General features: G+C 45.9%; 2 protein-coding genes across 4 annotated transcripts in view; one reads left to right on the top strand and one right to left on the bottom strand.

Moving 5' to 3' along the window:
* Positions 1–3,422, bottom strand: part of LOC149358383 (uncharacterized) — an 80,072-nt gene extending 76,650 nt beyond the window's left edge. Inside the window, exon 1 of the mRNA XM_089570454.1 lies at positions 3,343–3,422. The gene's annotated coding sequence lies outside the window, so the exon portion shown is untranslated. The remainder of the gene's footprint in view (positions 1–3,342) is intronic.
* On the top strand, positions 104–27,557 carry fwd (phosphatidylinositol 4-kinase beta fwd). Of its 3 annotated transcripts, none has more exons than XM_089570447.1 (16): positions 104–215; positions 5,339–5,837; positions 9,533–9,674; positions 10,067–10,184; positions 10,815–10,949; positions 11,128–11,213; positions 14,063–14,232; positions 15,329–15,419; positions 16,097–16,239; positions 17,256–17,468; positions 18,682–18,732; positions 20,478–20,636; positions 22,629–22,811; positions 23,177–23,442; positions 24,378–24,510; positions 26,686–27,557. In XM_089570447.1, the coding sequence occupies exons 2-16, from the start codon at positions 5,352–5,354 to the stop codon at positions 26,992–26,994; spliced, it is 2,685 nt and encodes an 894-aa protein (XP_089426573.1). In that variant the 5' UTR covers positions 104–215; positions 5,339–5,351; the 3' UTR covers positions 26,995–27,557. The 3 variants fall into 3 exon arrangements, with proteins under 3 accessions (XP_089426573.1, XP_089426571.1, XP_089426574.1); XM_089570445.1 differs by lacking the exon at positions 104–215 and adding an exon at positions 2,016–2,269; XM_089570448.1 differs by lacking the exons at positions 104–215; positions 18,682–18,732 and adding an exon at positions 2,017–2,269.

Raw genomic sequence — 27,557 nt, 5'->3', positions numbered from 1 at the left:
TCACATGTGAAACATCGCTGCCTCTCAGCGCCCTGACGCACCCACACGCGCTTATCGCCGCTTGTCGTTCCGGGAGCCGGCTGCGTCTCTGCTGGCGTATTGTCAAGCGGACGACAGATACCGCACCCGTCTAGGGGCGGTGATGCTTGTTGAGGAAGGCGCCTCGTGTGCTTCGACTGAGACGACGTGATTCGCTCGGCTACCCTTTCTTGCCGGTGAGCGGGCACCGCGCCAACATGACATACGTTTTGTTTCAAGTACATGTACGTGTGTTTGTTTCTTTGGACAAGATATACAAGAAAATCAGTGAATTCCCCGCAAGGCTGCCAATCGACACGAATAGTGGTACTGTTTCTCTACGTACAGCTACGTCTTCAGCCTCATCATCATCAGCCTGACTACGCCCACTGCAGGGCAAAGGCCTCTCCCATGTCTCTCCAAATAACCCTGTCCTTTGCCAGTTGCGGCCACCGTATTCCCGCAAACTTCTTAATCTCATCCGCCCACCTAACTTTCTGCCGCCCCCTGCTACGTTTGCCTTCTATTGTAATCCACTCCGTTACCAGCAGTTATCTTGCCTTCGCATTACATGCCCTGCCCAAGCCCGTAACGGCTTGTCATAAGTGTCGGGCTTGCACGACAGGCTGTGACTTTGCCGAAGCCTTTTCGCCTTCTCTTATCTCTCCCTCACCTTTATATCCCCTCATCCCTTTCCCCCAGTGACGGGTAGCGAACTGGTTTCATCTACCGGTTAACCTCCCCGCCTTTACTCCACCTCTTCCTTGTCAGCGCCCCACTCTGCTACCTTGTAACCTTTCGTACAACAATTACGAATACCAATTCATTTTTTTATTGTTTTAAACCTCTCACTTTCCGCTGCGTTTTTGTTTCTAACTGTGAATATACTACTAACTAGCAAAACTGACAGCCCCCTTTCATTTCAACGACGTCAGAGCGGCTTCTGTATGCGCGATTAGTAAATGACAAGTCTTAAATCCCGAGACTCGTGTGTGCGCCTTTGTGCCCAACTATGTGAAGTCACGGGCAGAAAGAGATAGCGATCATATTTTTATAGCAACTAGGATAACGAAGTTTCCGTTAATTTGAAAATCAGTGAAAAGCACCGAATTCACGCTGCTGCCTGACCCTGCTGAGCTGCATAGTTTGTCGCGTGGTTGTTTCGGTGATGTATGCATTATTATTATTTCCATCAAGATACACATGTAGAATGGATCACGGAATTCCCAGGAGGTACGTATGTTTAGAGGCAATGACTTGCTTAAAAAGCCGAACCCTATCCTCCAGAATGACCACCTGTAAATTGCAGAAGCTATTCTGAGCTACAACTAGGCAAATGTAGCTCAATTTTATCCTGAGGTACATCAAGGAAAGAGCCCCACCTGGCTCACCAGATACAGCAGAAAGGCGGGCATGATATTCAACCAGTCATTTGCTCAATCATTATGCGAAGGAGGGAGGAAATATTATGGTGCGCAGGCATGAAATTATGCACGGGCTTCGACTAACCGGAAGCTTAAAATTATAGTGCTACGCTTTTGGTATCGGCCGCAATGGCTGTTTATTTTCCCAGTAGTCGGTGCATCCGTCCATGCAATACTTTTTCACCTACGAAAGGCTCGCATCAAAAGCCCCTCTTTTTCTTTTACTTTCTTGCCTTTCTTTAAGGCTGAGTTACTAGCACAGGCTATGCTCCCTAATTTTCGCTCAATCCCTTGTGTGTGGTATTCTTTACAAATACCGAGTAGCAGTAACAGCAATTATTTTAATTTAGGTGCTGGTGACGCTCACCTTAGATCACTGAACTAATTTCTGCAAACAAGAAGTAAACGAGTCCCGCATGCAAAACGCCGTAGCAGACTCCGAAAGGCGCGCAGTTGTTTCATATAATTTATAAATAAAGCGAGACGAGTGCGCACTCGCCGAAGAGCGTCTGCTGCTGCGGCGGCCGACGCTCTCCTGGTTTCGAGGCTCTCCGCCGCGGCCATCGACGGCAGTGGGAGCGAGAGTAGAGGGCCTGACGTCATGCAATGGCGATTTGATATGCGGTGACGGGCGGGTCACCACTGAAACATGTTGGCCCTTCCCTGCAGTCAACAGTGCAACTCTGACAACTCGGTGCATTGTGCGAAGAATGGGTGCACGTCGGAAATGGGATTATAGTCTACTAGCGTCTGTACGAAGTGTGGATTTTGGCTGCTTGCGTTTGTAATCGGCGTCTGCGTCGTTGGAGTCTGCAACACGGGCAGAGGTAATTATATTCGCTCTCTTAAACGTTTTAATTGGATAGTACTGTCGGGGCTGTTTCCTAAGTGAATTAAGGGCAACAAAGGCGGCCTTAAGTTTCCTCTATGCGTGGTTCTATGCGTCCTAAAGGTTGCTTTCTGCTCGCCGCAGTCATCGTAAAGCTTATGACAGCTGCATTTGCAAACTCAGTGACTCAACCAGTAAGGTGCTCCTGCGAGGAATTTTGTGCGAGACAGCTGCCTGTTCGCCCGAACGGCGGCATTTTAATGGGCGCGGAGGTGAGGTGCCCGCGAAACCAGTTCATTGCGCCAGTAGTGCTTTATCAGCGGGATATCGCTGTCCTCCATTGCACAGATGTCAACTGAACTGTAGGCGCAGCCCAGTGTCGCATTTCCGCTCCCTGCTCGTCGTGATATGAATTGCTGAGGAAGTTCGTTGCGCGAAGAGCAATTCACGTCCTGTTTTGTATATCGCACTTTGTTTTATATCCGATCCCCTACGGGCTTTACTTCTGCATTCTGTGCTATTGGAGCGCTTCACCATAAGCGAGCGGCCTAAGCCTTATTTCCGCGAGTACGGCCGGGTTAAACTCATCCTCGCAGGACCCGCGGTGAGGGGGGATAAAAGTTTGTCTGTCGGCGCTCATTGAAGCGCAACGTTGCAACTGGGCAGACACTGGTCTGTGTATCTTCCTGTATTCTTCCGTATTTGAAGCAGTTTTACATTTGGCTTGCTCCATACAATGTTCAATTAAAATTGGGTCACTGTTTTATGGAGACTGCAGCCTTTTGTGCTACTTTAAATCGCTCTGCAACTGGTCGTGTGTTACGCAGTATTTTGCTCCTAACACCCGCTTGCGATCGCTAGCGCGTGCACAACGGCCGTAGCTGCGCTCGCTACGCCGAAAGAATTCAGCAGAAAAGCAGCAAATCCAATGAGGAAAGCGAATGCCGCATGTCAGCGGGGGTACGGATTGTCGGGGCAGCTGTCGAGGCCAGAAACGCCCTTGAAATCTGTGGCTGGAGGGGCCGGCATCGAGATTCCCCGGTTGTGTTTGTTTTATCGTGCATTACTCACGTCTCCTTGGCTGTTTTTCCTCTTCGCTTCTTGTCCGAGAGAACTGAGGCGGCGGCCTGCCGTACAGACTATGTTTATAACTCCGCCTATCGCCTTGCGTCATAAGTTGTATGAAGGGGAGGGGGGGTAGGCGCAGCGAGCGCGTTGTGTGCGCTAGGTAAATAAATTCACCGACTCAGGAATGCACGGGGTTGCGAATAAATAAACCCGAGCGCAACGGGGAGTAACGAGGACTCGTGTTGTAATGGAACTGCCTCGAGAGGCCAGTGAACTGTGACGTCTGAAGGTTGCGAGTTGGCAACTGAAGTGGCCAAAACGGCGCAGCCGTCACAGGTTTGATATATGTCCTGCGTTCACACAGCCGGTGCTGGAAAAGAGCAAAGGAAAACTTTTGCTGCTGACCAGATAAAGGCAGAAGTGCCGAGTGTGGTTCGTTTCTGATCACTTTGTCTGCGAGCCTCTTGTGGGATCCTGATAACTGTATCTATTTCCTTACCTTCCTGCTGGCATAGCTTGTTCTTCTTCGATTTCTGAGTTTGACCTTCAGTAGCCAAGAAGTTTCACTCCGTTGAAGCTTTGACTTTGAGAACTCTTGCTGCATATCTTTTTGTCTTTGCTATTTCTGTCCGAAGGGGACATATATTGATAGGTCCATACTGTGTAAATAGATATGACGATAAAATCGTTGTCTAGTTTTGTCTCTATCATATCTTTGCGTTTATCTCTTTTAAGAGCGCACCGGTAGCTTTCACTCCTCTTGCAGAGTAGCAGAAATTACATTTCAGTTATATACAGTAACCAAAATGATATAGACCAATTCGTAGTGTGTGGAGCTATAGGTGCATATCCTCCAATTTTCCACCTTGTTTGTGGTTGCAGTTGACTAAGGTGGTGGTGTGCTGTGCATATTAAGTTGCGTATCGGAGTGACAATGCAAAAAGAAAACACTGATGAGTCAAGTACACAGTGAAATGCATCATTTGTTTGTTTGTTTTGCATAGCCATTGTAGTGTGGGTGCATAAGAACTTGTTCACATGTGTTAATGAGAGTGTGCTGAACGTTTCAGAGCTGTCTGCTGCTTTCTTGCAGGCCCTGTTCTTTTTCATGCCATAGTAGCAGAGACCAATGTCCCTTATTGCTGTGGTCACCGATATTACTTTGCAAGAACACTTGAGCACAGATGCAATTTGAAGAAACCTGTAATTTTTCTTCAGAGTTCTGTGTCCTTTGCATCTTACTGCCCCTTATATGAGTTCAGTGTGCATGCTGCATTTACCACTGCCCTTGATGCCCTGCATGAAATGATTTTAGCTAATCCACCTTAATTGCGAGGCTAAACATGTTACCATTTATAGAGAAATACAAGGAAGGTATGCATGCTCAAAGGATTCTGAAAGTCTTTCATTGCCTGCAGTCCCCTTTCATATAGCTTAGTTTGTGACTAACTTTGTCTGTGCATCAGTTTTCATTGGTATAGTCAGATTACTGTTCAGTGGCACTTCAAAAATTGTTTGTATTGAAACGCAAGTAAGAGTATGCATGCTGTAAAAAAAGATTACAACTATCTTTCATTGGTCTGCATTCCCCTTTTGTATAACTTTTGTAATTTACATTGTCTGTGCGACACTTTTCAGTGGTACAGTCAAGTTCCTGTTCAGTAGCAGCTTAAAACTTTTTTATCGCTATTTGTTTGGAGAGCAGTCTTATATTTTTTTGCCATGTAGGACAGCTTGAAACTTTGGAGGAGGGCACGGCAGCTTGCAGTGTACTTTTGTGTCTAGACCTTGCTTCTTTTGTATTGCCGTTGCAAAATAAAAGTTAGACTAGAAACTGTTGTTTATAGACCTGAACTTATCATGGCAAATAGGCACAGGATAGGGTGATGGGAGCGAGACAGGTGACGCTGCCTGTCACAATCACTGTCCTGTCTTTTGCTCTGTTGCCAAGATGACGGTGCATGTCACTCTAGCTCAACTTTTTCCCCGGCTCCCGCAGATGAGTGGAGAGCATGGAGAGTGAGGAAGTGGTCACATGCTGCGCCTCGTGCCCCATTCCTTCGCCCGTCCTGGTGCACACCAAGCCAGCTCTGCCACCGCCACCCAGCGCCATGCCCCATCACGCCCGTCACTCGAGCCTAGACCTGCTGGGTCATGGGGGCCCCCTGCCCGGCATGGCACGCGCAGTCACGCCGCCTTCATCCGCAACTGCCCTCACGCCACGGAAACCCACTCACCAGCAGCACCAGCGAAATCTGAGCCTGGACTCAGCTATGCGTGTGCTGAACCCTTCGGCCGCACACCACAGCGGTGGTGACACGGCTGACCGCCGAAGCCTGGCATCCGATGACAGTGGCATCTTCAACTCTGACGATGGTGATCGGACTTCTCGCGTGATAGTGGAAATGGCTGCTCCGGCTCCTCCGTGCCAGTTGGTGCTGCGGCCGCCGGTGCCAGGAGTGATAGATGAGGTCCACTCGCCTGTGTCTCCCCTTGAGGTGAGCCTTCCGAGGGTCCTCTTCACACAGTTTTACGGGGATTTGAGCACAATTTGGAGGCTGATGATGATGATGAAGGCAAATGGGCCTCAAACCACCTCTCATGAAAACTACTTTTATCCTCTCTCTCATGAAGTTTATTTCTTAGTATACACGAGATGTGCAGTCACGGCTAGAATAATGTGAAGCAAGCTTTTGTATTTTACCTTGCTCGCACGTTACGTGGAGGGGTTTTGAATGTATTTTTATTTGATGCACAAGCACTGCGGTGGCATTTGCCAGCACATGGATTACGTACCCCCTGATTTAAATAAGTAAGGTGTGGTGTGTGACTGAAAGTAACTGTGTGACTCAATAAAGTGTCCAGTAATTTTCACGTTCTCTGAAGTGAAGTGGCTTGGCGAAAACAGGGATATCACTAGGTTCGTCATGTGGAAAAGCTGCTTCGTGTTGTGCGTCCCATCATCCTACTTCTTGCACTATACTCCATCCCATAGTAACTTGCAGCACTACCAAAGGCAGAGACCTCCTCAGCCAATCAGGAGAGTGCATTAAACGTGTTCATCCATGCCTAGTTGTCTGCATGTCGTCTTCTCGCGGCGGTTAGTAAAGAGTGGAAATCGACGCTGTCTACATACTATAAGTGTATGCATTTTTACATATGCTAAAAGCAAGCATTTTGCATGGCATTACACCATTTGTGACATTCGCATTTTTAGTTAAGCATATGCAAACAGATGCAACGATAAGCTCGGCCTAATGGCGCCATCTTGTTAGAACAGAAAGCATTTTTGTCAATAAACTAACGCTCCTCTTTAGGACTGGAAGCGACAGACTCATCACTATAAATAAAAAATAAAGCAAAGTTATTGCTCATATGTTTTGTTTTAGGCGAGATGAGACGAAGCGAAACCCCGTGCCCCATTTATGGATAGTGAAAGTACTGAAAACTGCAGTAACAATGACAAATGCACTTTAAAGCAAGAAGTTCTGCAAGGCGAGAATAAATGGGTGACTCAGATTGTAAATGGTTTTTTTTGATGACACAACTTTTTCACTGCATTGATACCTTGTTCACATAGGAACTCTCTCTTTAGAAAATGGACACAAAATTAAGCGAGCACAAAAGGAATATTACACAAAAGGAGTTAAGCCACTGAAAAATAAATGAACAAAGTCATTCACTTATGGTGTAATCTTCCTAAAAAGAGCACATGGCGAGAAGGAAGGAAAACAAAAGAGCCTCGGCAAATTGACGGCACTTTGGTTTGAGGCATGGGTGGCGCTAATGAACAGGAACAGAACTTGGCAGCACAGGTGCGAAGCGAGGAATGTGCAGATGCATGCAGCAGCAACAATTTAAAATCTAAGCGGCAAGGTAATGGGTTCAAATTTAACTTGGTCTCAGCCTTAATAGGTTGGATGGCTACTGGAATATGTATATCATGTATATCAGAAATTGCCCAATGTTGGTACTGTGAGAATGCAGTATAGTCTCACTCGTGCCTTTCAAGGCATTCAAGAGTGCCTCAAACAAGCTGGCACAGTCGACCGAGGAAATGTTGCTGAACAACAGCTCTATGCCAGTAAAGATGCCTAGTTAGCGCACTGCATAGCGATTCTTGTGAATGCAATGGCAAATATATATAGGGTCGCACACAAATCTAAAATTGTGTTGCATTTACACGCACCAATCTAACGAGCAGTTTCTTAGTCGAGAGATCAGTGCGAAGCCTCTATTATGAATGCCATAGTTCGTAAAGGGCTTTAGATTGCACTGCAAGTTTTGTGAAGACAGTGTCAACCACGATGATGTACGTGAAACTGAGAAGCATGTGTCTAATATCAAGTTCACTGCAAACAGCTATGTACAGAAGATTTTAATTGCAATGTTTTTCTTTTAATATTTTGCTCTGTTTTTAATCTGGATTGATTATGGGAACCATGGTGTCTATATTAACAACGCATGAGTGTAATACCTTTTACCTTAAAATTTTGTTATGTTTTTGAACTATAAAAAAAAGTTGTATAAATAAAAATGTTTGGAGTTTTTTAAAAGTAAATGAAATAGATTTAATATTTTATTTTGAACATGTACAGATCCCTGATAGATATTTGTGGCCATCTAAGCTGAATGTCGTGGCATGTTTAGTCTTCCTTCAGGTGAAGACATGCATTGTGCCCGACACCCTTTCTGCCTGACATCCTTCCACTAAGGAAGGGTGCCAGTTAGGGAGACACAGGGTCTCGCCAATGCTATTCACCGCCTGTTTATAGGTGTTCTGAGGCCTGGATTGGGAACATTTGGGGATAAGAGTTAATGGCAAATATTTAAGTAATCTGCAGTTCACTGATGACATTGCCTTGCTAAGTCACTGAGGAAATCAACTGCAAAACATGATCAATGAGTCAGATAGGCAGAATGGTGGGTCTAAAAATTAACGTGCAGAAAACCAAAGTAATATTCAGCAGTCTCGCAAGGAAACAGTTCACAATTGGTAGTGAGTTGATGGAAGTGGTAAGGGAATACGTTTACTTAGGGCAGGTAGTGATCGCTGATCCGGATCATGAGAGGAAAGTAGCTAGAAGAATAAGAATGGGGTGGAATGCATACGGCAGGTTCTCTCAGATCAGGAATGGCACTTTACCCTTTCTGTCTGTTTTTTCCTAACCGTGTTCGCGCTGCTGAAATCGTATGTATACTTTACCAGTGTTCTTCAAGAGGAAAGGTATACAACAGCTGTATCTTACTGGTACTCACCTACTGGGCAGAAGCGTGGAGGCTAACGGAAAGGGTTCAGCTTAAGTTACGGACAACTTGGTGAGCTATTTAAAAAAAAATGATAGGTCTAACGTTCTGGTCTAGAAACCAGAAGTGGGCAGTGTGGTTGGGGAAACAGATGCGGGTTAATGACATCATAGTCGAAATCAAGAGGAAGAAATGGGCTTGGGCAAGGCATGTAATGTGAAGGCAATATAACCACTGGTTCTTAAGGGTAACGGAGTGGATTCCAAGAGAAGGCAAACTTAGCGGGGGCAGAAAGTTAGGTGGGTGGAGCAGGGGCAGAAAGTAAGGTGGGCGGCTGAGATTAAGAAGTCTGTGGGGATACAGTGGCCGCAGCTGGCAAAGGACAGGGTTAATTGGGGAGACAAGGGAGAGGTTTGCCTTGCAATGGGCGTAGTCAAGCAGATGATGATGGTGGCAGTGAAAACTAAATAGTGCCATTGGCGCTTTCTTGCGTGTTCATTACCATCATTCAGTTCACTAGAATGGTGGCCATCCAATGGCACTCTTGTGAGTTTTCAACGATCGAAGCAGTTATATATTCGTTCTTAACCATGCCAGAACCAGACAAAGAATTCTCTTCCCCTTGTCCGTTGTCTGTTTGGTTTTCTTTTTCTTCTGAAGCATGTACCAATTGGTCCAGATACAGACTCCACTGGCACCCTCGATTTTCATAAGACGGTGCTGCCGATGTGGCCCTGAGCCACGTAAAATACTATGGTCTGAGTGGCTACTCTTGAGCGTGCTGTCAGTAAACATGTGATCCAGGCAGGCCTTGGGAATAGTTGTAGCCTTGCTGGGGTGTTTGTCACTGGTTGCAAGGGTAAAAGGTCTATATTGAAAGTCTTGGTGCGAGCACTTCTCTACCAGTCCTCCAGTGCCATTCTGAGACAAGTTTCCCAACACGCAGGAGACGGCGCAAACACCTGCTGCCGAGCGGCTGGTGCCAAAAGACCTGCTGCTACGGCTGTTTGAATCCACGTTGTTTGATATGCCGCTTGCCATAGACTACCTGTTCCGTTCAAAAGAGCCTGGTGTGCTCGCATATCTGGGTAAGCTTCGCTGCACGTGTTCTTGTCTTGCAGTGAGGGATTTGAATTTGCGATTTTCTCAGCAACTCAGTCACCTTTTCATGCAGAGAGGAAGTATTTGTAGTTGGTGTTTGTAGTGCCCCCTTAAAGAAGTGATTTGAGCTCTAGCTATATGTGCTGCATGCTGTTATATGAAGGCATGTCGCCTTTCCAGGGTGCATTCGTGGTCATAAAGACTAGCTTCCCTTTAATAATGCTTCCTTCTTGCAGTCTTGAACAGAGCTGTTCCGCGATTGTGGCTGCAGGATTAGTTCGAGATGGTGTGCTGTGATGTGTTGCAAATCTACCAAGTGCTGTGCAGCAGCTATCTGTCCTCTGCAATGAATTTTTTTCCCTCTCGCTTTCTTTCGTAGGTAACAGGATGTTCAGCTTCAGTGACGCTGATGTCGATTTCTACCTGCCCCAAATTGTCAGTATGTACGTGCACCACAGCGACATTGCAGACTCCCTGAGACCGTACCTAGTCCAGAGGTAAGGAGGGCCTTGCAGCGTGCTTAGCCTAAAATTGCAGGGGAGAGAGTTGCTAAAGTTTTCGGGACTGACGAATTTTATGAACACCTGGAGGAGAATCATAGGAGAATGTTAGTTTGCACACTGGAAACCAAAGTTCAGGTAGTACTTGGCATGCGGCACAAGTTGTTGATTTCTAGTGGCTCAGCCCTGCTTCAAACAGTTCAGGGCAACTCTTCATTGCCTGGAATCATTAAATGGGAATCACCTTGAAAGCAGCTTGGTTCTCTGAGTGATCTTTACCATTGTATGCTCTTTTTATCTGATATTTTGGTCGTATCCAACTGTTTGGTGCTGGAATCTAATCAAATGTGATTCATTCTGGCCTTCTTAAATCCTTTGCAGTCTGAGCTTCATTTCAAAGTAGGAGCAGGCGCAGCAGCTCAAGATCTTGCATGAACCATCATTGTTTGTTGTTGTGCTACTCGCTATAAAACGTAATTAGCACAAGTGTAATGAAGTATGCCTTGCGTGCTGTGTGTACCCTTCTTCTGTTTCCTTTTATTCGCTCATACTGTGTTAAGGAAAGCAGGCTGTAGAGACCTGCTAGGGAATGTGTTGACTTGCCCGTGTGTCTCATTTTCTCCGCAGGTGCAGCAAAGACACGGACTTCTCGTTGCAGCTTGTCTGGCTGCTCTCTGCCTTTTGCTCAGACCCCAATGCGCCACCTCGGAAACGTTCGCAGGGGGCCCAGCTCAAGCATCTTATACTCTCCGAAGACTTCCGGTGAGGGACCGCGGTCTCTTTCTACTCTCTACGGGGGCACCAGGTTTCAGCATGCTGTGCTCTTCGTTTACAATTGCCATTCTGACCGATTGCTTGCTTGCTTGCTTTTGCTAGCTGATTATGCATACGGCCATGTGCCTCTCCAGTAATGCATCTCCTCCTGCGTTTCTTTTTCAAGGCCACGCGTTACCGTCCAGCAGAATTCTTCGCTTCTAACGGTGTCTTCAAAAAAGACCCACCAGCGCTCATTGTCGGATGCCACTGGTGAGCCTCCGCTTTTGTCTTGTCTGTCCTGCGTGATCCTGTGAAAGAAAGGTTCTTGGAGGCTGGGCACATGAGGCTTCCTAGTATTTGATTTTTTTTTCTTTATTCCTTTTCTTTGTTTCTACCCTGTGAGTATGTGATTGTAGGCTGTAAAATGGCAATGTAGTGGGCTTTCTTTTTCTAAGTGTGAGTATTTTTATCGTAGAAATTGTGCAGCCAGCATAGATAATGTATTTGCAGCAGAGTTATTTACTAAGGCGCGCCTTGTTTGCTGCTAAGAGTGCACCTTCAGGTCCACTAGTTAATGGAAATATCCTTAGTTATTCTTTTTTGGGGAGCTTGTTTGTGCCGCCGCGGTGGCTCAGTGGCTATGGTGCTCGGCTGCTGACCCAAAAGACGCGGGTTCGATCCCGGCCGCGGCGGCTAGAATTTCTTTGGAGGAGAAATTCTAGAGGCCCGTGTACTGTGCGATGTCAGTGCACGTTAAAGAACCCCAGGTGGTCGAAATTTCCGGAGCCCTTCACTACGGCGTCTCCCATAGCCTTAGTCGCTTTGGGACGTTAAACCCCACAAAACCAAACCACAAAACCAAACCGGAGCTTGTTTGTGCAGCAGACTTTAAACCAATCACTCACTTTTTAGAGCTTCCTCATGTGAAAACATTTTGCGACATGTATTGTTTTTGAGATACTTGTCTTTGGAGTTTGCCCTTCAATTTAATAAAAACTAGAACTGAGTGTGGAAAGTGCATCAGGAAAATGGCCAGTGGCCCTGCATTGAATTGTGGTACCCTATGGTGATGTTGGCACCACGATTTGAAAGGATGGCACTTCAGAGTTGAGAGCTGTTATAGTAAGCAGTGTGTTGAAGCTGTCCGTTTAAAACATTGAGTCATATCGTGGGCTTGGGTAGGTAGCCTTGTATTGCTGCATGATAGCTGTGTAGAATCGTATTGTTGTGACCAAGCTGCTTTACAAAAATGAAGTAATGAGGAAATGATAGCACAGTTTGCGGGCAGATAAGTTTAGTGACTACAAAACAAGGCTGCTTGGGTGCATGCGAAATGACTCGTTTTTTACATGGCCACTGGCAACATCACTTTTTGTCATAATGACGCTTTGCTGTCTAATCTACGTACAATGTAGTGGTTGTTCTATTGCTCCTCATGTGTGCAATCTGGTTTTTATCTGTATTGCCTGCTGAGTCCACTAACGGTATTTTGAATTCTGTATAGGGTTCAGAAGTTCAGAGCCTTCATAAATATGGTGGGCATGACAGGCTTCAATATTTCAGTGTAAACAAGTGCTTTAAACGTTGTAGTTAAGAGGCTGGTAGATTTTTAATAATTGGCATGGTAGCTGCATTATTAGGAGCATTAATGCCCTTCTTGCTTTACATAAAAATGCCATTTTGCTGCCCTCATAGCTTTTTTTAAGGCAGGACGAGGGTCTTAAAACTAACTTTTTTTATTTATGGCTAGAATCTCTTGAAATTTTACACACAGATGCATTTTTCTCTTCTGATTCCAAATATGTAATCATAATTGAGCTGGTAGTCTTAAATCTTACGAAGTTTAAAATGTAATTAGGTAATTTCTTACGCGGCTTTAATGAACTTTCTCATTGCATTTTGTTGCTTTTATTTACATGAATTGATAGGCAGAGAGTTCCCATACCTGACGACATTCTTCGTTTTTCTCTAAGGGCATGTCATCCTGACATACTATGTCGAGAGTAAGAGGCCGCAGTATTTTACACTGCAACTCGTTAAGCTAATTGTAAATTGCTATTTATACGTGGCCTAAACAAAAAAGTAAGAATGTCATTGGGTATGGGAATTTGCTGGCTATCAATTCATGTCATTAAAAGCAACAAAATGCAGTGAGAAAGTTCATTAAAGCTGCGTAACAAATTACCTAATTACACTCTAGAATTTAAGATAACTTTTGGTCTATGACCCCCAGCTCAATTATGACTACGTTTTTGAAATCAGAAGAGAAAAACACATCTCTGTGCAAAATTTCATGATATTCTAGCCAAAATAAAAGAAGGCCAAATAAAAAGGTCAGTTTTAAGACCCTCGTCCCCCCTTAATGAACAATTTATGCCTTAAAAAAACTCATATTAAAGGCCTTGTATAAAATCAGTTACTCTTACAACCTTTAGCATTATACTTTAGCTGTTTGTATATGTAAAGGCTTGTTACAAACTGTGGGTGCTTTTAAGAAGTTTGCCACTATAGCTGAAAATAAGATGACTTAAAAAGTGCACATTGGAAACAGTTTTTTCAAAATATCAAAATCATGAGCAGTAGCTGTCTTGTGGTGTACACCTTTTCAAGCTTGAAAATACAGCAGTGTTTGCGTGGAAGCTGGGCATGAAATGTTGGAAGTTGCAGAGGAGTTTTATGCCGAGTGTTGCTTGTGGTGGAATTATTGTGCAGACAACATTGCGCTGGACTAGAATAACTGTAGATCAAGCCTGTTTGTATTCCTCTGTGTAAAACTGTTAGCCTGTACAGATGCTCTTGCCTTGGTGAGAAGTAAAAAAAAAAAGTGAACAGGATATTCTAAGAACCCATTGAAACTTCATTCTAGTCGTGGCTACAACTGTTCGTGGTGCTGACTTGTCCCAAGGGCGCAGCTGCATTAGTTTCCCACACTGGTGCATGCCCTGTCCAAACTGGCACAGTCTCGATAGCCTGAGGTTATGCCCGCTCAGTGAATAAGGTTGGCATTGTGTGTGATCACTGAAGCGCTGGTGACAGTGTTTGGATCAACGAGGGGTGTTATCGGCTGGCACCCAGAGTGCTGAGCTTGGGGCCCTTTCTCTCCCCACCTGCGTGTGTAGGCATGAGTGGGGGAGGAGGTCGGCACATCCCGGAGTCCAGTCGCAAGGCGGCCCTGCTGGGGGACCTGGGCTCGGGGCATGCCTTCGACAACGGCTGCACCTGCCACGACAGCTGCGACGGCATTGTGGGCGACTTGCGTGGACGCACCCGAGTGGAGTGCCACTGCCAGGTCAGTGGAGCGGTGGGAAAGTCCTCGATTCCAGCTTCATCGCATTCTAGGGCTGCTTGCATGCCAGAGTTTCGACGTTTCAACCTGCAGAGCATGCCTGAATGACAGTAGAGCACCCCAGTGTCTTTAAAAAGCATATACTGCGTGTATGGCCACCTAGGTAGATGGACAGGCTATCCGTGTTATCCAGATGATGATTATGAGAGTGCATTGCTGCAACATTTCACACGTGTTTCTGCATATTTTTGTTCCTTTTTCATGGCCTTGTGACACCTGCTTGCTCGGCACTGAGCAGCTCTGTTGCAACAGATGTTAGTTATTGTACTCGTCAAAGCAGTGTCATCGTTTTGTGCATCTCCTGGGTTTTGGCAAAGGTTGTTTGAAGCTGAGCGACATGCAAAAATGATAACACTGTTTTGATGTGTAATGGATTGACTGGTGTTTGTTGGTTGGGTTGCTCTATGTCAGGTGAGTAGGTACACGGGCATTACCACTTTTGTTTTTGGGACTGTGGGGGGAGGGGGGAAGGGAAGGAAGAGGAGAGGAAAGGAAGGAAGGAAGCTGCAAGGAACAGTTTCCTAGGTAGTTCCTGCTGAAATCATGAAGCAAGCCGTACAAAAAACAGCCGGCTGAAATGTTTGTACTGTTTATGTAGCTTTTTTACTGGTCATAAGCGAAAGCGTACCTGGCTGTAAACATTTCAAGTTGCTGTTTTTCAAAGTGATCTACAACTTTCAAATTCACATCTTTTTCCTGAAGCCAAGATTTAAAAGGCTGGCTTAATTAGGCTTAACTAATTGACTAACATTGCATTACAAAAAAAACTTCAGACTAGGCCACACGACTCTCAGCAGCACTCAGTTGGTTTCATCTGCCTAAGGCACCCTGTCATCTTAAAAACTTGTTACAGCTAATATGTCATAGGTGTATAGGTACTTTTTATGTGCAGGGTTCACTGAGATGAACATGCATGCTTTCGGCCAGCAGGAAATGTTTTGTTGCTTGTGACTGTTTAGAGGATGCTCTTACTTTTTTGGTCCTGAAAGAGTAAAGGCCAATACATTTTACTAATTCCTGTTGTTTCTATTGCTTTTAGGCACCACGTCTCACCTCTCAAAACCAGTTTATAAAAGTCCTCATCTCTCTGGGCCTTAGACTACAAGCAGTGCCTACAAAAGAGCTCAAAAGTAGGTTTCTTCATTTTTGTAATTCCTTGTCTATTTTACCACCACTATTTGCGGGGATTGGTGTCGCATAACGTGTTTTCATGGCGTTTCAAGTAATGCAAATCTGGAGCTTCTTTTCTGTGAGAGCTAGAAAAGGAGCTGTACAAACCTTGCGTCAAGGAATGCTAATCAACATTTTTATGAAGTGCAGTTGTCAATAAATAATATCTTCGTACCTCATTCAGCAGTGACATTTTTGTAAATTAGGCAGTTTGTATCATATGTTTTCCTGGACAATGTTTTTTTCCCCGCATCTTCTTTTTAAACATATCAATGAGGTTTTACTGTATTTCAGATCATTTTTATTCCTTTTCAATTGCTCTGCTGTGTTAATGAATTAGTTAACCTTCTTGATTGTTGCAGACATTCTTGTCTGCCCTGCAAAGATTGTGTGATGAGGCTTTATTGGCCAATGTTGTCAACCACCAAGTCGCAACACCTGCAGGTTATTAAAAGCATTTGTTGGGCGAGTTGGTGTTTTTGATGATCCATAACTACAGCGCAAACGACAGGACAGAGATGAAGAAGGGACACCACACAGCAGCGCTGTGTGGTGTCCCTTCTTCATCTCTGTCCTGTCGTTTGCGCTGTAGTTATGCAGGTTATTAGATTGAAATCCTTGGTCTTTCCCATTGCAGCCCAGAGGCTTCAGGCTGAACTGTCCCTGGTGAACCTGAACCTACCTGCGAGAGTGTGGCTTCCGCTGCACTCAGACACATTTCCCCACCTCGTGGTGAGGATACCACCTCAGGCAGCTGTGGTGCTCAACTCAAAGGACAAGGTGAGCAGTTGTTCACATGCACAGGCTTGCATGCACATGCAAGCCTCCTCTAGCTGTAGTGGATATTCGTGTAGGAGCATCTCTGGCTGGACCACAGTAGATTGATAAAGGAGCAGTCAAAATGTTTTGCTGGGTATTGCTAGCTTGGAATCGCTGCATTCGCCACCCAATGCAGCAGTTGTGCTGAGCTCAAAGTGTTTGAAGGAAGTGGCTCTTGGTTCTTGTGGTTAGCTGCTACCTAAAGCCTTTAGCTTGGTCTTTTGCTTCCTCATGTGGGAATGTGCACTTGCGAATGTGTTGTATGGCAGATAATCCACTGCTGCTTGGAAGAAGCCTGTGTCATCCTTGTCCTGTGATATGTACTTCACTTGGCTTAATAATACTAGTAGTAATAGCAGCAGCAGTAACAGTGCTTCATTTAATATACACAGGAACAGCCTTTTATCTTGAGGGCTGAAACGCAGAGCCAAAGAAAAAGAAACAGGGGTCAGGTGGGGCAGAAAAAAAAATTGTTTGAATGAACCATGTGCAAGTCTCGGAAATCTTTCTCCAGGAGGCCGTGCTGAAATGAACATGTAGGCGTAGTAATCATGGAGGCTGGTAAAGTGTAGAGGAAAATAGGGTTCTCGTATTACTGTTGATCTGGGATGTACTATCGAACATGAAGTGGATGGCAAAAAAATTTAATAGGTAAACTTATCTGTAACGGAGAAGCAAGAATACTGTGCATCCATGCTATCGATGCGCTTATAGTGACATGTGGCCCGCCAGCCTACTGGCAGCGTGGCAATACGCTGCTCGTTAGGCATTGCTAGGTCTAGCCTGCTTCACATCAAAGCTGCAGCGGACGGGGTTTCGGAACTAGCTCATATACCATAGAGTAATCTCTCATTCAAATAAAGATCCAAATGGTTTCCGCAGTGGCTTCTGCATTGAAGCACACCAGGCGAGGGCTTGCTGTGCAGTGAGTAAGTGTCCTGCACGTGACCTCCTTCTGTTTCCCACCTGATCGACAGGCACCTTACCTCATCTATGTGGAAGTGGTTGCTGTGGACGACATCCAGACGTCTCCAGTTCCAGCGAAAGTTCTCAACCCCCTGCGGTTGACGCGGTCCGAGGAGAACCTGCCCGATTACTTCGGTGTGCAGCCTGCATCGGTCTTCTCCATGTCTGGCATGGACGATGATGCTGAGTGCTGGACCCAGGAGGACGACGAAATCTCCATGCAGGTGTGTACTTGATGTCTTTCTCAGGGCAATAAAAAAAAAAAGGGATATGATTGGTTGCTGCTTGCATGTGGCTAGTTTTGTTTGGTGGCATTTGCAAGCATCAAAATTTATGCATAATAAGGTGCAAGTTTAGTAAAATCAAATTCTTGCACCACATAATTTCATTCGCTTTATTAAGAGCTTTGTCATTTGCTCCTTTAAGATTTCTGAGAAAATAACTATTCACTGAATGTACTTTACTGATAATACTTATAACAGTTTGCTGCTGGTCACACAACAGCGAATCTTAAAGCTGAGCTCCTAGGAAGTGTGATAGTGAATACTGCCGGGCAAGAAATCTACGCATGCTGTGAACTAAAAACATTTACACTCCATAATTCTCACTTGAAAGTGACTGCCTTTTGGTTGCGCTTGATGTTTTCAGCACCAAACGGAAGTTCAGACGAACCACAGGTTTAAATTAAGCAAGTTGAAATTAACAATAGTCCACTATGCATTTTTGCGCCTTGTTACATATGACATGTATACTCATTAGTTAGCTCACCATTGGCATTTTATTGAGTACTCAAATAAGAACACATTTCAGTCTTCACCTTTGAATCCAGCCTGCTAGTACACACTGAAAGCTTGGGTACATTACTGGGGTGCAATTGGACAGAGGCAGGGAACATGCGATTGTTTTTAATTTTCGGTCCTAATCTCCCAACCTCATAGTTGTGCATGGGAGCATATTGAATCAACTGGCTTCCAGGAAAAAGTGTGTCAAACACTTTAAATGCTTTGTTTAGAAATGGTACATAGGACCACAGCATATTCAGTGACCTTTTGCAATTGGTGGTTTGCTCATGCATACAGATACGAAACTTGTTGAGGAGCTGCTGCACTCTCTGTAGTTTCGAATTTTGGTTTATTTCTTCAGTGCATAGGAGTCACCATTTAAGGAATGCACTGCCAGAGTTCTTTAAAAATCTTTAGCTAAGTTCTTTAGGGCCCCTGACCACCCTTTCGTTGAAATTTACTATACTGCGGTGGTTGTCGGGCATCATCTCTTGAATGTACAGCTACGAAAATTTGTTGAGAAGACTTAAGGCCGTTGCAGCTGTGATGGTTAAGCCTTGGTTCTCTCTCCGTGCCCTCTCCGAGTTTGGTTTCTTTTGTCCATCTGGGTGACAATCCCTCGCTCGTGAAATTTCCCTTTCTCCCCTGCTTTTAGGGGGAGGGGCGCAGTACATCAGATGCCCACATCATGGCCCCGCCTCGCCAGGTACTTTTCTGTTGTTGTTGTTGTTGCTGTTTTCGCTTTCCGCTTCCTGGCATTGTCGAGACAGCGCTACAGCATGGTACATTGGGGCATGTGTGGAACATTATTGCTGGTATTGGAGGGCTGGGGCATGGAAGCGTGCTAGCAGCTTCCTACTGAGGCAGTGGACCTGTGTGCACAGCAGAATGGGAAGAAATGAGCAAGGTGAACAATAAACGAAGGGCAGTGTAGTGCCCAGAGCAGTAGAGACATAAATGAATGGACCATGGCGAGGAACTAAAATTCTAAGAGCAACAAGAGTGAGAGCAACCAGTAGACAATGGCATGTCACCAGTCTTTTGCTTGTTATTCAGAATGATGGGCCAATGAAATGCTGTGCCATCACAGTGAAGCCTTGGATGCCCGCATAGTGGATGCGGAAGTTGACATTTTCAAACGGGAACACACATGGGCTTTGATCTGAACTTCAACTGCCTTTCAGGATGCACGTGGTTCTAGCGTTTTCCAGAAATGATCGCAGTCGCTCGATCTGCTTATTGGGCTTCTTTGAAATGTCCAAATATGGTCAGGGGACCTTTGAGGGACCTGTTTTTAGCTGAACTACAAGCGTCGTGCACTCAGGCGAACAATCGAGGGCTTTTCACACCTGAACCCCTTTCCTGAAGTGCTTTTCTTGCACATCAATCCTAGCAAAGTTTCTATTTTACGGGGCACAAGCTTATGAACTAGCGTCGTGGTGCGATAGCTTCATTTTAAGGGGGGATGAGGGTCTTGAAAACTTGTTTTTTATTTTTCACATAACTTGTTGAAACTTAGCATGCAGGTGTATCATAGAATGCTGATTTCAAATATGCATTTAGATTTCAAATATCGCACCTGGAAGAAAATTTATCGCAAAATAACATTCAAATTAGGTAATTTCTTACGGGCCTTTATAGTAATTTATCAGTTAAAGAATGATTTTTTAAGAATAAGCAGACATTTTCAAAGGCCCAAAGCACATCCTAAAGCTTTCTTTTTTCCTTTAAACATGATATATGAGCAATTAGGCCAAGTGTGGGCTAATTACTGCGACGTCATTTTTTCTTTCCAACTTTGTTGTTTATTTATGATCAACAAAATTAGTTTGCAGACATTCTGTTAGCTTTAGGATGTGCTTTGGGCCTTTGCAAATATCTGCTTATTCTTTAAAAATGTTTATTTAACTGATATATTACTAAAAAGGCCTGTAAGAAATGACCTAATTTGGATATTTTATTTTGCCATATATTTCCTTCCAGCTGAGATATTTGAAATCTAAATGCATATTTGAAATCAGCATTCCATGATACACCCAGGTGCTAAGTTTCAGAAAGATATGTCAACAAATAAAAAAAAAGTTTTCAAGACCCTCATCCCCCCTTAACTTGTGGGCCTCTCTGTGTGAGCTCCCGGATGTACAGGTGTGGCTTTGTGCGCGATAGATAACCACTCGCTGCACAATCAGTGCGCGTTCAAAAGCTTGGCACGCTTGGCAAGTGCTGCCTCTCTATCAGCAAAGCCGCTAGGTTGCCAGTGTCATGGAACTTCAGGAAAGGATATATTTGCTTCGTGAGGAGAAACTGCAATAGATTGTGGAACTTTCTTTTTGTTCTTTGTATTTTGTTAAACAGTTTTCATCAGAACGCCTGGCTTCAGTGTAAGTTGCTTGCGGTTGCATTAGCTGTTCAGCTCATATTCCGAGTGCATGCTTTGTTACTGTGTTGCAGTTCCTGCGAAACCAGAAAGCGCAGGAGCGCGACACACTGTCAGTGTTGTCACTGGACAGTGGGACGAGTGCTGACAGCAAGGAGCCGCTCTTTGTGGTAGCCAGTGACGTTCGCCGTCGGCTGTCGGAAAACTCTCATGTGCCCAAGAACACTGTCAAGGTGAGGCTGCTCCTCTGCTCTTGACATGCAAGGGTGTCAAATTGAGAGTCAGGGGTGTTTGGGAGCCAAAGTTGAAGTTTGGTTTGGTCTTGTTGGTCATACACAGCTGAGTGAGGTGAACTAGAGGAAGAACAAGCTACTGACCGGCCATGCATTGAAGCTTGCAGTGTTCATTCAATACCTGTCCTGTTGGTTGTCTCCCCCCCACCTTTTTTTTTTCTTTTTGCTTGTCTAGTTTGCAATGCATTGCTCTGCTGTGCTTGGTTATCGACCTAGACCGTTGATAACCAGCATGGCCAGTCCTGTGGCAGTGATGCAGAAAAATACCCCTTTCCCCTTCCCCACAAGTCTAGCGGCCAGAGGAATATGATAGCAGTAGTCTTGCAGTTCAGTTTGACATTAGAGAGAGTTAATTTTATTTTTAAAATTTTGAATGAGGTTCTCTGTAGCCTTGACAGTGACTCTGAGCCATATGGCCCAAGTTCATAGTGGACAAGTCCCGTTTTGAAGGTTTCCATCTGCAGTGAACAGTTCAGTTTCATGCAATGAACAGAATCCTTGCACAAGTGAAAGTGGTCCGTTACTCTTATTATTGTGTGCTTTCTGTGCCAGAGTGCACAAAAAAAAAAACTGTCTGTACCATCTTGACAAATTATTGATAATGCTCTGGAGCATTGATAAACTATAGTAGGATACAACTTAAAAAAAAAAAAAGCATTTGGTAACACTGGACCACGGTCCACGGCATTCTGCATTACTGTGCTGGCCAATCAGAACAGTAAACGAAATCAGCTTTTCAATGTCTGGCTATATTAAACAAGCCAGATGTCATAGTTGTAGAGCTTGTAAATATCTTTTTGAGACTAGCTTCTTATTTAGGTAACAAGGAGCATTTTAACAATGGACTACTTTGGACTGTAGTGTTTCTACGATTTTGTGGGGCATTCTATGTTACCGATTTTAACCTGGAGGGAATATATTACACAGAGATGGCTGTGACATTTTAAAAGCCGGTTTACCTTAGCTCCTTGTGGTCTTGGCTCTTAAAAATGGTTAAATTACAGCGACTAATCTTTCTAGTTACTAAATGCTGCTCATGTGAGCAGCTTAGCAAGCAAGCCCGCAGGAACAGGCCATGCATATGCTTCCATTCTCGTGGCTTTAAAGCTACCTATGTATGTTACGTATACATTATGAAATCTGAATGAGGTGTCGTCGCCAGGCCTTCCAAGCACTTTGACATGCTCTGGAGGTGCCCTTGGGGGTCTTTTTTGCTCGTGGTGTCCACCTGGCAGAGTGGCTGGTAAATTTTTGGCATTCTGGAAGCAGCCGTGCTGTGCTGCATGGCCATTGTTCTTGGAACATTTAGCTAACCTCTGAAGTAAATGTATGCTGGTAATATCGCGAGCTTCTGGGCTACGTAGCCTTTTGCTCCGAGCTCGTGACCTGGTTTGCTAGGCAGGATTGCTGTTGTACACTGTTCACGGTCTTGTACAAAGAAAGGCATGATTTCGCTGAGCAGCAAAACATCTTAAGCACTATCTGTAGTCAACTCCTGCAGCTAAGCATTTTCCTCTAACCTTACATTGCTTTTTGGAGCTGTCTTGTTCGGTAGTGTATATGGAAAAAGGAATAAGTAATATTCTGTTGACAGGGTAGAGGAATGGTTATCGTAAAAAAGCACAAGTAAGCCATACACATTTTGTACACTGCTAGGACGGTGCTTCTGGAGCACTTCTGTATCCCAAGTGGGTCTAGCATGGATTCCTTGGATGCAGGCACCTAAGGTTGTGGGCTTCTGGTGCTCCAAACTAGTGCCATTTCTGAGGCTTCTCCTGTTCTATCTTCAGACCTTGGGCACTGCTCTTATTACCTCATTTTTCTACAAGCTGTAGTCCTTTACTACGGCCCTGGAGAAGGCGATACTTTTGCACCAGGGGTATTTGATCGGTTCATCCTTTTCTGGCATTGCCCTCCCCTGCCCCTGAACAGCGTGATCCCGAGGATCCCTCGGCGGCTGCCCTGAAGGAGCCCTGGGAAGAGAAGGTGCAGCGCATCCGTGAGTCCTCCCCCTACAGCCACCTGCCGGGGTGGCAGCTGCGTGCTGCCATCGTCAAGTGCGGCGATGACCTGCGTCAGGAGCTCATGGCCTACCAACTGCTCAAGCTGCTGAAGGTGCGCCATGCTCTCATCTTTTGGCACCGTTGGAGTTTCATGAGGGAGAGAGATAGGCAACAGTAGGATGGAGACGAGGTCTCACTACTCAGCTCCCTGCATCTCTTTTCCTATGTTTGTGGTTTTTGTAATTTTTACCTTGGTTTCTATGTGGACTGCGCACTCTAGCCCAGCGTGATGTTTGTTGTGCTCTGTAAGGTTTGTCTTTGTCAAAAGCAAACTGCACCGAACTGCCTTCCAAGAAGCATTCTCCTTAGCTATGTGAACAAGAGGTGGCTGTGAGCTCATTATGTGTGCTAGGCCTTTGCAAGGCTGTTGTTGCCAATGCGGGGGGGGCTTGATGAGAGTTGTGCTGTGTGCCGCAGACCATCTGGCAGCAGGAGCGGGTGAGCCTGTGGCTGCGACCTTACCGCATCCTGGTGACGTCGGCCGACAGTGGCCTCGTGGAGCCCATCTTGGACACCATGTCCCTGCACCAGGTCAAGAAGCACTCGCAGCTCTCCTTGCTCCAGTACTTTGAGCAACAGTTTGGGCCGCCCACCAGCGAGGCCTTCCTCAGTGCCCAGCGCTGCTTCGTCGAGAGCTGTGCTGCCTACTGTCTCATCTCGTACCTGATCCAGGTCAAAGACAGGTCAGCACACTCTCGTGTTTGTACGAATGCTGTTGCAGCCTGTTTTTCAGACCCCCCCCACATGTGCTAGGACAGCTCTATGTGCCTAATGTGTCGGAGCCGTGTGGGTCATGCTAGGGTGCTTTTTGAACGGCAGCTGTGTGAGGGATTTTTTTTCTGGAGTAAATAGTGTCATGCCATTTCATGCTTATAACTTCTGTGTTTACTTGTTGCACAGAGAAAAGATTGCTGAGATAGGCTTGAGCCTTGAGGAGCGCATGGGCCGTGGAGTGACATATGGCGCCAGCTGCAAAAAAATACTTCCAGTGAAGGGCAACTCCGTAGGCTTTTCGAACATTTTGAGCTGTAAATTGCAGTATATTTCTTGGACCTCCTTCACGTTTTTATAATGAACAGTATTTCAAAATGAGAAAAAACAAGCCAGAAAACAAAGACTGAAACTGGGATTTTACCAATGCATGACATCATGATAGACTAACAAATGATGTCGCAGATACTCTCCGGAAACCTCTCATGTGTGCTTTGAATGGCGAAACAAATGTGAGTGAGTGCTGCAGAATTTTGTGCAAGGGATCAGAAGACTAAGAAGAACCGAAAGTAAAAGTTAGTAGAATGTGTGGACGCTAAAAAAAATTGAGGTTGCGTTTTGTCGCCTCTTGTGCCGGTGTGGCTAAAGTGTGAATCTTGAGTCAAGCTTTGTTTCTGTTCTGTCTCTGTTTTCATTGCTGCTGTGTAGAACTGGTGCCCCTGTCCCGAGTGTTCAAGACTGAGAAAACTCTTGCTTGTTTCAGTGTGGCTTTATTTGGCGTTATTGAATATTTAATAGGTTCCCTTAGATGGAAGTTTCATATGAACTGCCAGTATCTAAGTGTGCTTGAGCCCATTGGCAGAATTGTGCTCATGTCATTACTGGTTTTGCGTGCTGTGTTTTGCAGGCACAATGGGAACATCTTGCTTGATGGTGAGGGCCACATTATCCACATCGACTTTGGCTTCATCCTGTCATCATCGCCGAAGAACCTTGGCTTTGAGAGCTCACCATTCAAGCTGACACAGGAGTTTGTTGACGTAAGGCTGTTTCTTAACCTTGCCTTGCTTGTGTCAGCAGGGTGTGTTGGGTATCTGAGACATTGATTGGATTGGGGTTGCCTTTGGAATGCCTGTTGGAGATGCCGCCTCTTCATTTGAATGCTGCTTTACCGTCGTTTTAGTGCTCATACATAGCTTAGAGAGCACTGAAGTGAGTCAGTAACTTTTGGTACACGTCTGTTTTCAGGAACTTGAAAGAACCGCGGCGTTGAGGTATTGGTCAGTACAGTCGAACCTCGATGTAACGAACCTCAATGTAACGAAATTCGCGATGTAACGCATTTTTTTCATTTCCCAATCACTGCCCCATTGAAAACCATGTATTTTTTTCGCGATTTAACGAAGTAATTTTGCTCCGCACTTTCGATGTAACGAAGTCCTTGCGCATCGCATGCATGTGCCAGGAGCTACCTTGACAATCGAATGAGAGCTAAAAGTTTAGCCGAGACGAAACGCAGTTTGTATTTGCCCTTTTACGCGCCAATTTTGCCGGCAGTGTGCGAGAACGTACCGCCGCACCATCTGTCGTGCGCATACAAAGCCCGCGGCATGGAAGTTTCAAGATGCGCCGCGCCATGACGCCACTGGCGAGCTGTAGACTCTGAACGTGAAAGCGCAAACCGGAATTTTCTTGCAGCGTCCGTTCGTTTTTTTTTTTTTTTTTTTTTTTGCGTGCGATGTCCGCGTAGACAACAACAAAAAAAGTCCAGTGTTGACAAACTCGTGGAGCTAGTGTGGTCGTACCTTTAAAACGGGTGAGCGGCGAAAAAAAAAAAAAAACGTGCCCTGGCAGAGGAGGCGAGTGGCGAAGGGGGTAGAGGGGAGGCGTGGCGTGGGAGGCGCGCGCGGTGCATTCTGGGTGGGCGGCTTCGTCGCGCTCTCGGCGCCATGCTCGGCGCGGCCCGCGCGAAATGCAGCCGGCTGCATTCCGCGCCGGGCGCCGTCAGAGCGCGCCGGTAGCCGCCGAACACGCTGGCGATCAAGCGCCGCTGTTTCGCGGACGTGACGTCGCCGTGCCGCACGCGCACGCGCGCTCGCGCTACGTCGGAGTATAGGGAACATGCGCTGCCCAGGTGGCACTGCAGTTATTCCACTGTTCGTCTAAAAACTGCTGCCGTCAGTCGCTTGGGCCGCTACAAACTCGAGGGCACATTCTGAACGATTAGAAGCCCGCGTTTGGTTGATAGCACTATCTGCCTCGCTTCTGTAGACATAACCCCGATAACTGACACGCACCACGTGTGGCTTCGACAGCGCGCAGAAGCTCACGCCAATAAGCTCAGGAAGGTGGCGTGGAATAGCACCAAGAGCGCCCCCAGAACTGCTTGCTCCTCTCGCTATGCTGTGTGTTAAGGCGCTGCAGTCGACACGGCAAACTTGAGCTGCGGTTCCCTATAACCGCGCCGCGAGCACAATCCCACCGCGCCGGCGTGAGCGATGCGAACATTTTTCTTTATTTTTCTCTGATGCGTCCCCGGCTGCAAATGTTCAATGCTGATGATGATGATGATACCAGTAGCGACATCTTGTGGCGGCTTTCAGTACTAGGCGCTGCGCTCGTTCTTTTGCTATGCGCACACGGAGAAAAATGATGCCGTCGCGGTGTTTGCTATCACTCATTATGCTCCTGATGTAGAAAAAAACATCCGGTGCCCTTGTTAGCGATACTACTACTCGATTTTCTTGTGTATTTCCTCAATAAGTGATTTACAAGTTCCCATCAACAAGCAGTGTGACAGCTGAAACATGGGAACCTCGACGTAACGAAATTCGCGATGTAACGAAATTTTCGGCTGCAAGTAGGACTTCGTTATATCGAGGTTCAACTGTACCAGTTTGTAGGTGTCATGCGTGTCTACATGTGGAAACATAGCCGTCACACTTGAAGGGGACTGATATTTTGTAAAAATTGCATGGAGTTCATATTGAGACTAGGGTTTCAGTGCATATGATATTCGTGGACTAAAGCTCCAATTTGAGTAAGCTTGAGGTCCGAATAGAGCAGGTTGGACCGAGTGAGTTAGGACTAACACGAGTCCTCTGTGTGTGCTTCAAAATATGCACCATTGTTTCACTTGTGGATCATTTGCTGCTAGTTGTTGGGTAATGTTGTAATGTTGCAGGGTGAATGTTGTTATTTTCTTTTCTGCGCAGGTGATGGGTGGCCTGGACTCCAACATGTTCAACTACTTCAAGGTGCTCATTCTGCAGGGGCTGGTGGCGGCCCGCAAGCACCACGAACGCATCATCACCCTCGTTGAGATCTTGCAGTCCAACGCGCGCCTTCCGTGCTTCCAGTGGCATGGAGCGAGCGCAGTGCGTGCGCTTCGCGAGCGCTTCCACATGGGTTGCACCGATGAGAGGCTGCAGATGCTTGTTGACTCGCTCGTTGAGAGCAGCATGCACTCGCTCACCACGCGTCTCTACGACAACTTCCAGTACTTTACAAATGGCATTCTCTAGGCTGGCTTTCCTCGACACTGCTGTTGGCGTCGCCAAGGCAGCTGCCCTTGCCGAGTTCTGCTTGGCGCTGCAGGAGGTGTTGGGTTTCACTGCTTCCTTGCGTGCGCATGCTTGAATGCTTTAAGAGCCTACACTTGCATCCAGCCCACTGTCAAACGCAGCAGCCAACTGGCATGCTTTGTGTAGACACCCAAAATTTTTCTGCAACTCTTGCAACATGAAGTCATCGTTTGTATGATTTCACCATCAAGCTCGTGGGTGCATTCACCCAAGGTGCTGCCATTATCTCAGTAGGCGGAACTTGCGATTCAACTCCTGGCGTGTAGGATGGTGCTGCTTTATCACTTAGAAGGTGTGACCCATGAGGGCAGAATGTGGGCTTTAGGATACATTGGCTTTCTTTCTGATGGAAATGGGGCTATTTTTTCCCATCGTCATCTCTTGAATTCAGTGAAAAGGCTTTATATGGCATCATGCTTTATTTGAAGTTGGCAATCGCTGTCTCGACTGTGTGTTAAGGCTGCAGCTAACAGCATCACTTTCTATTGGCATGCTGATGCTTT

Source organism: Amblyomma mixtum, chromosome 2 (assembly GCF_055824585.1).
Source record: "Amblyomma mixtum isolate Tamu chromosome 2, ASM5582458v1, whole genome shotgun sequence".
In the NCBI taxonomy this organism is placed as follows: domain Eukaryota; kingdom Metazoa; phylum Arthropoda; class Arachnida; order Ixodida; family Ixodidae; genus Amblyomma; species Amblyomma mixtum.
The sequence above is the reverse complement of the archived record's forward strand: the minus strand, read 5'-3'. Positions and strand labels throughout refer to the sequence as shown.

What these genes read in the sequence shown, in the direction of transcription:
- fwd (XM_089570447.1), top strand. Translation starts at nt 5,352, where the DNA reads ATGGAGAGTGAGGAAGTGGTCACATGCTGCGCCTCGTGCCCCATTCCT. An exon ending in GAGTGGAGTGCCACTGCCAG is followed by an intron (nt 14,233 to 15,328) that starts GTCAGTGGAGCG and finishes TATTGCTTTTAG; the next exon opens with GCACCACGTCTCACCTCTCA. An exon ending in TGACACAGGAGTTTGTTGAC is followed by an intron (nt 24,511 to 26,685) that starts GTAAGGCTGTTT and finishes TTTTCTGCGCAG; the next exon opens with GTGATGGGTGGCCTGGACTC.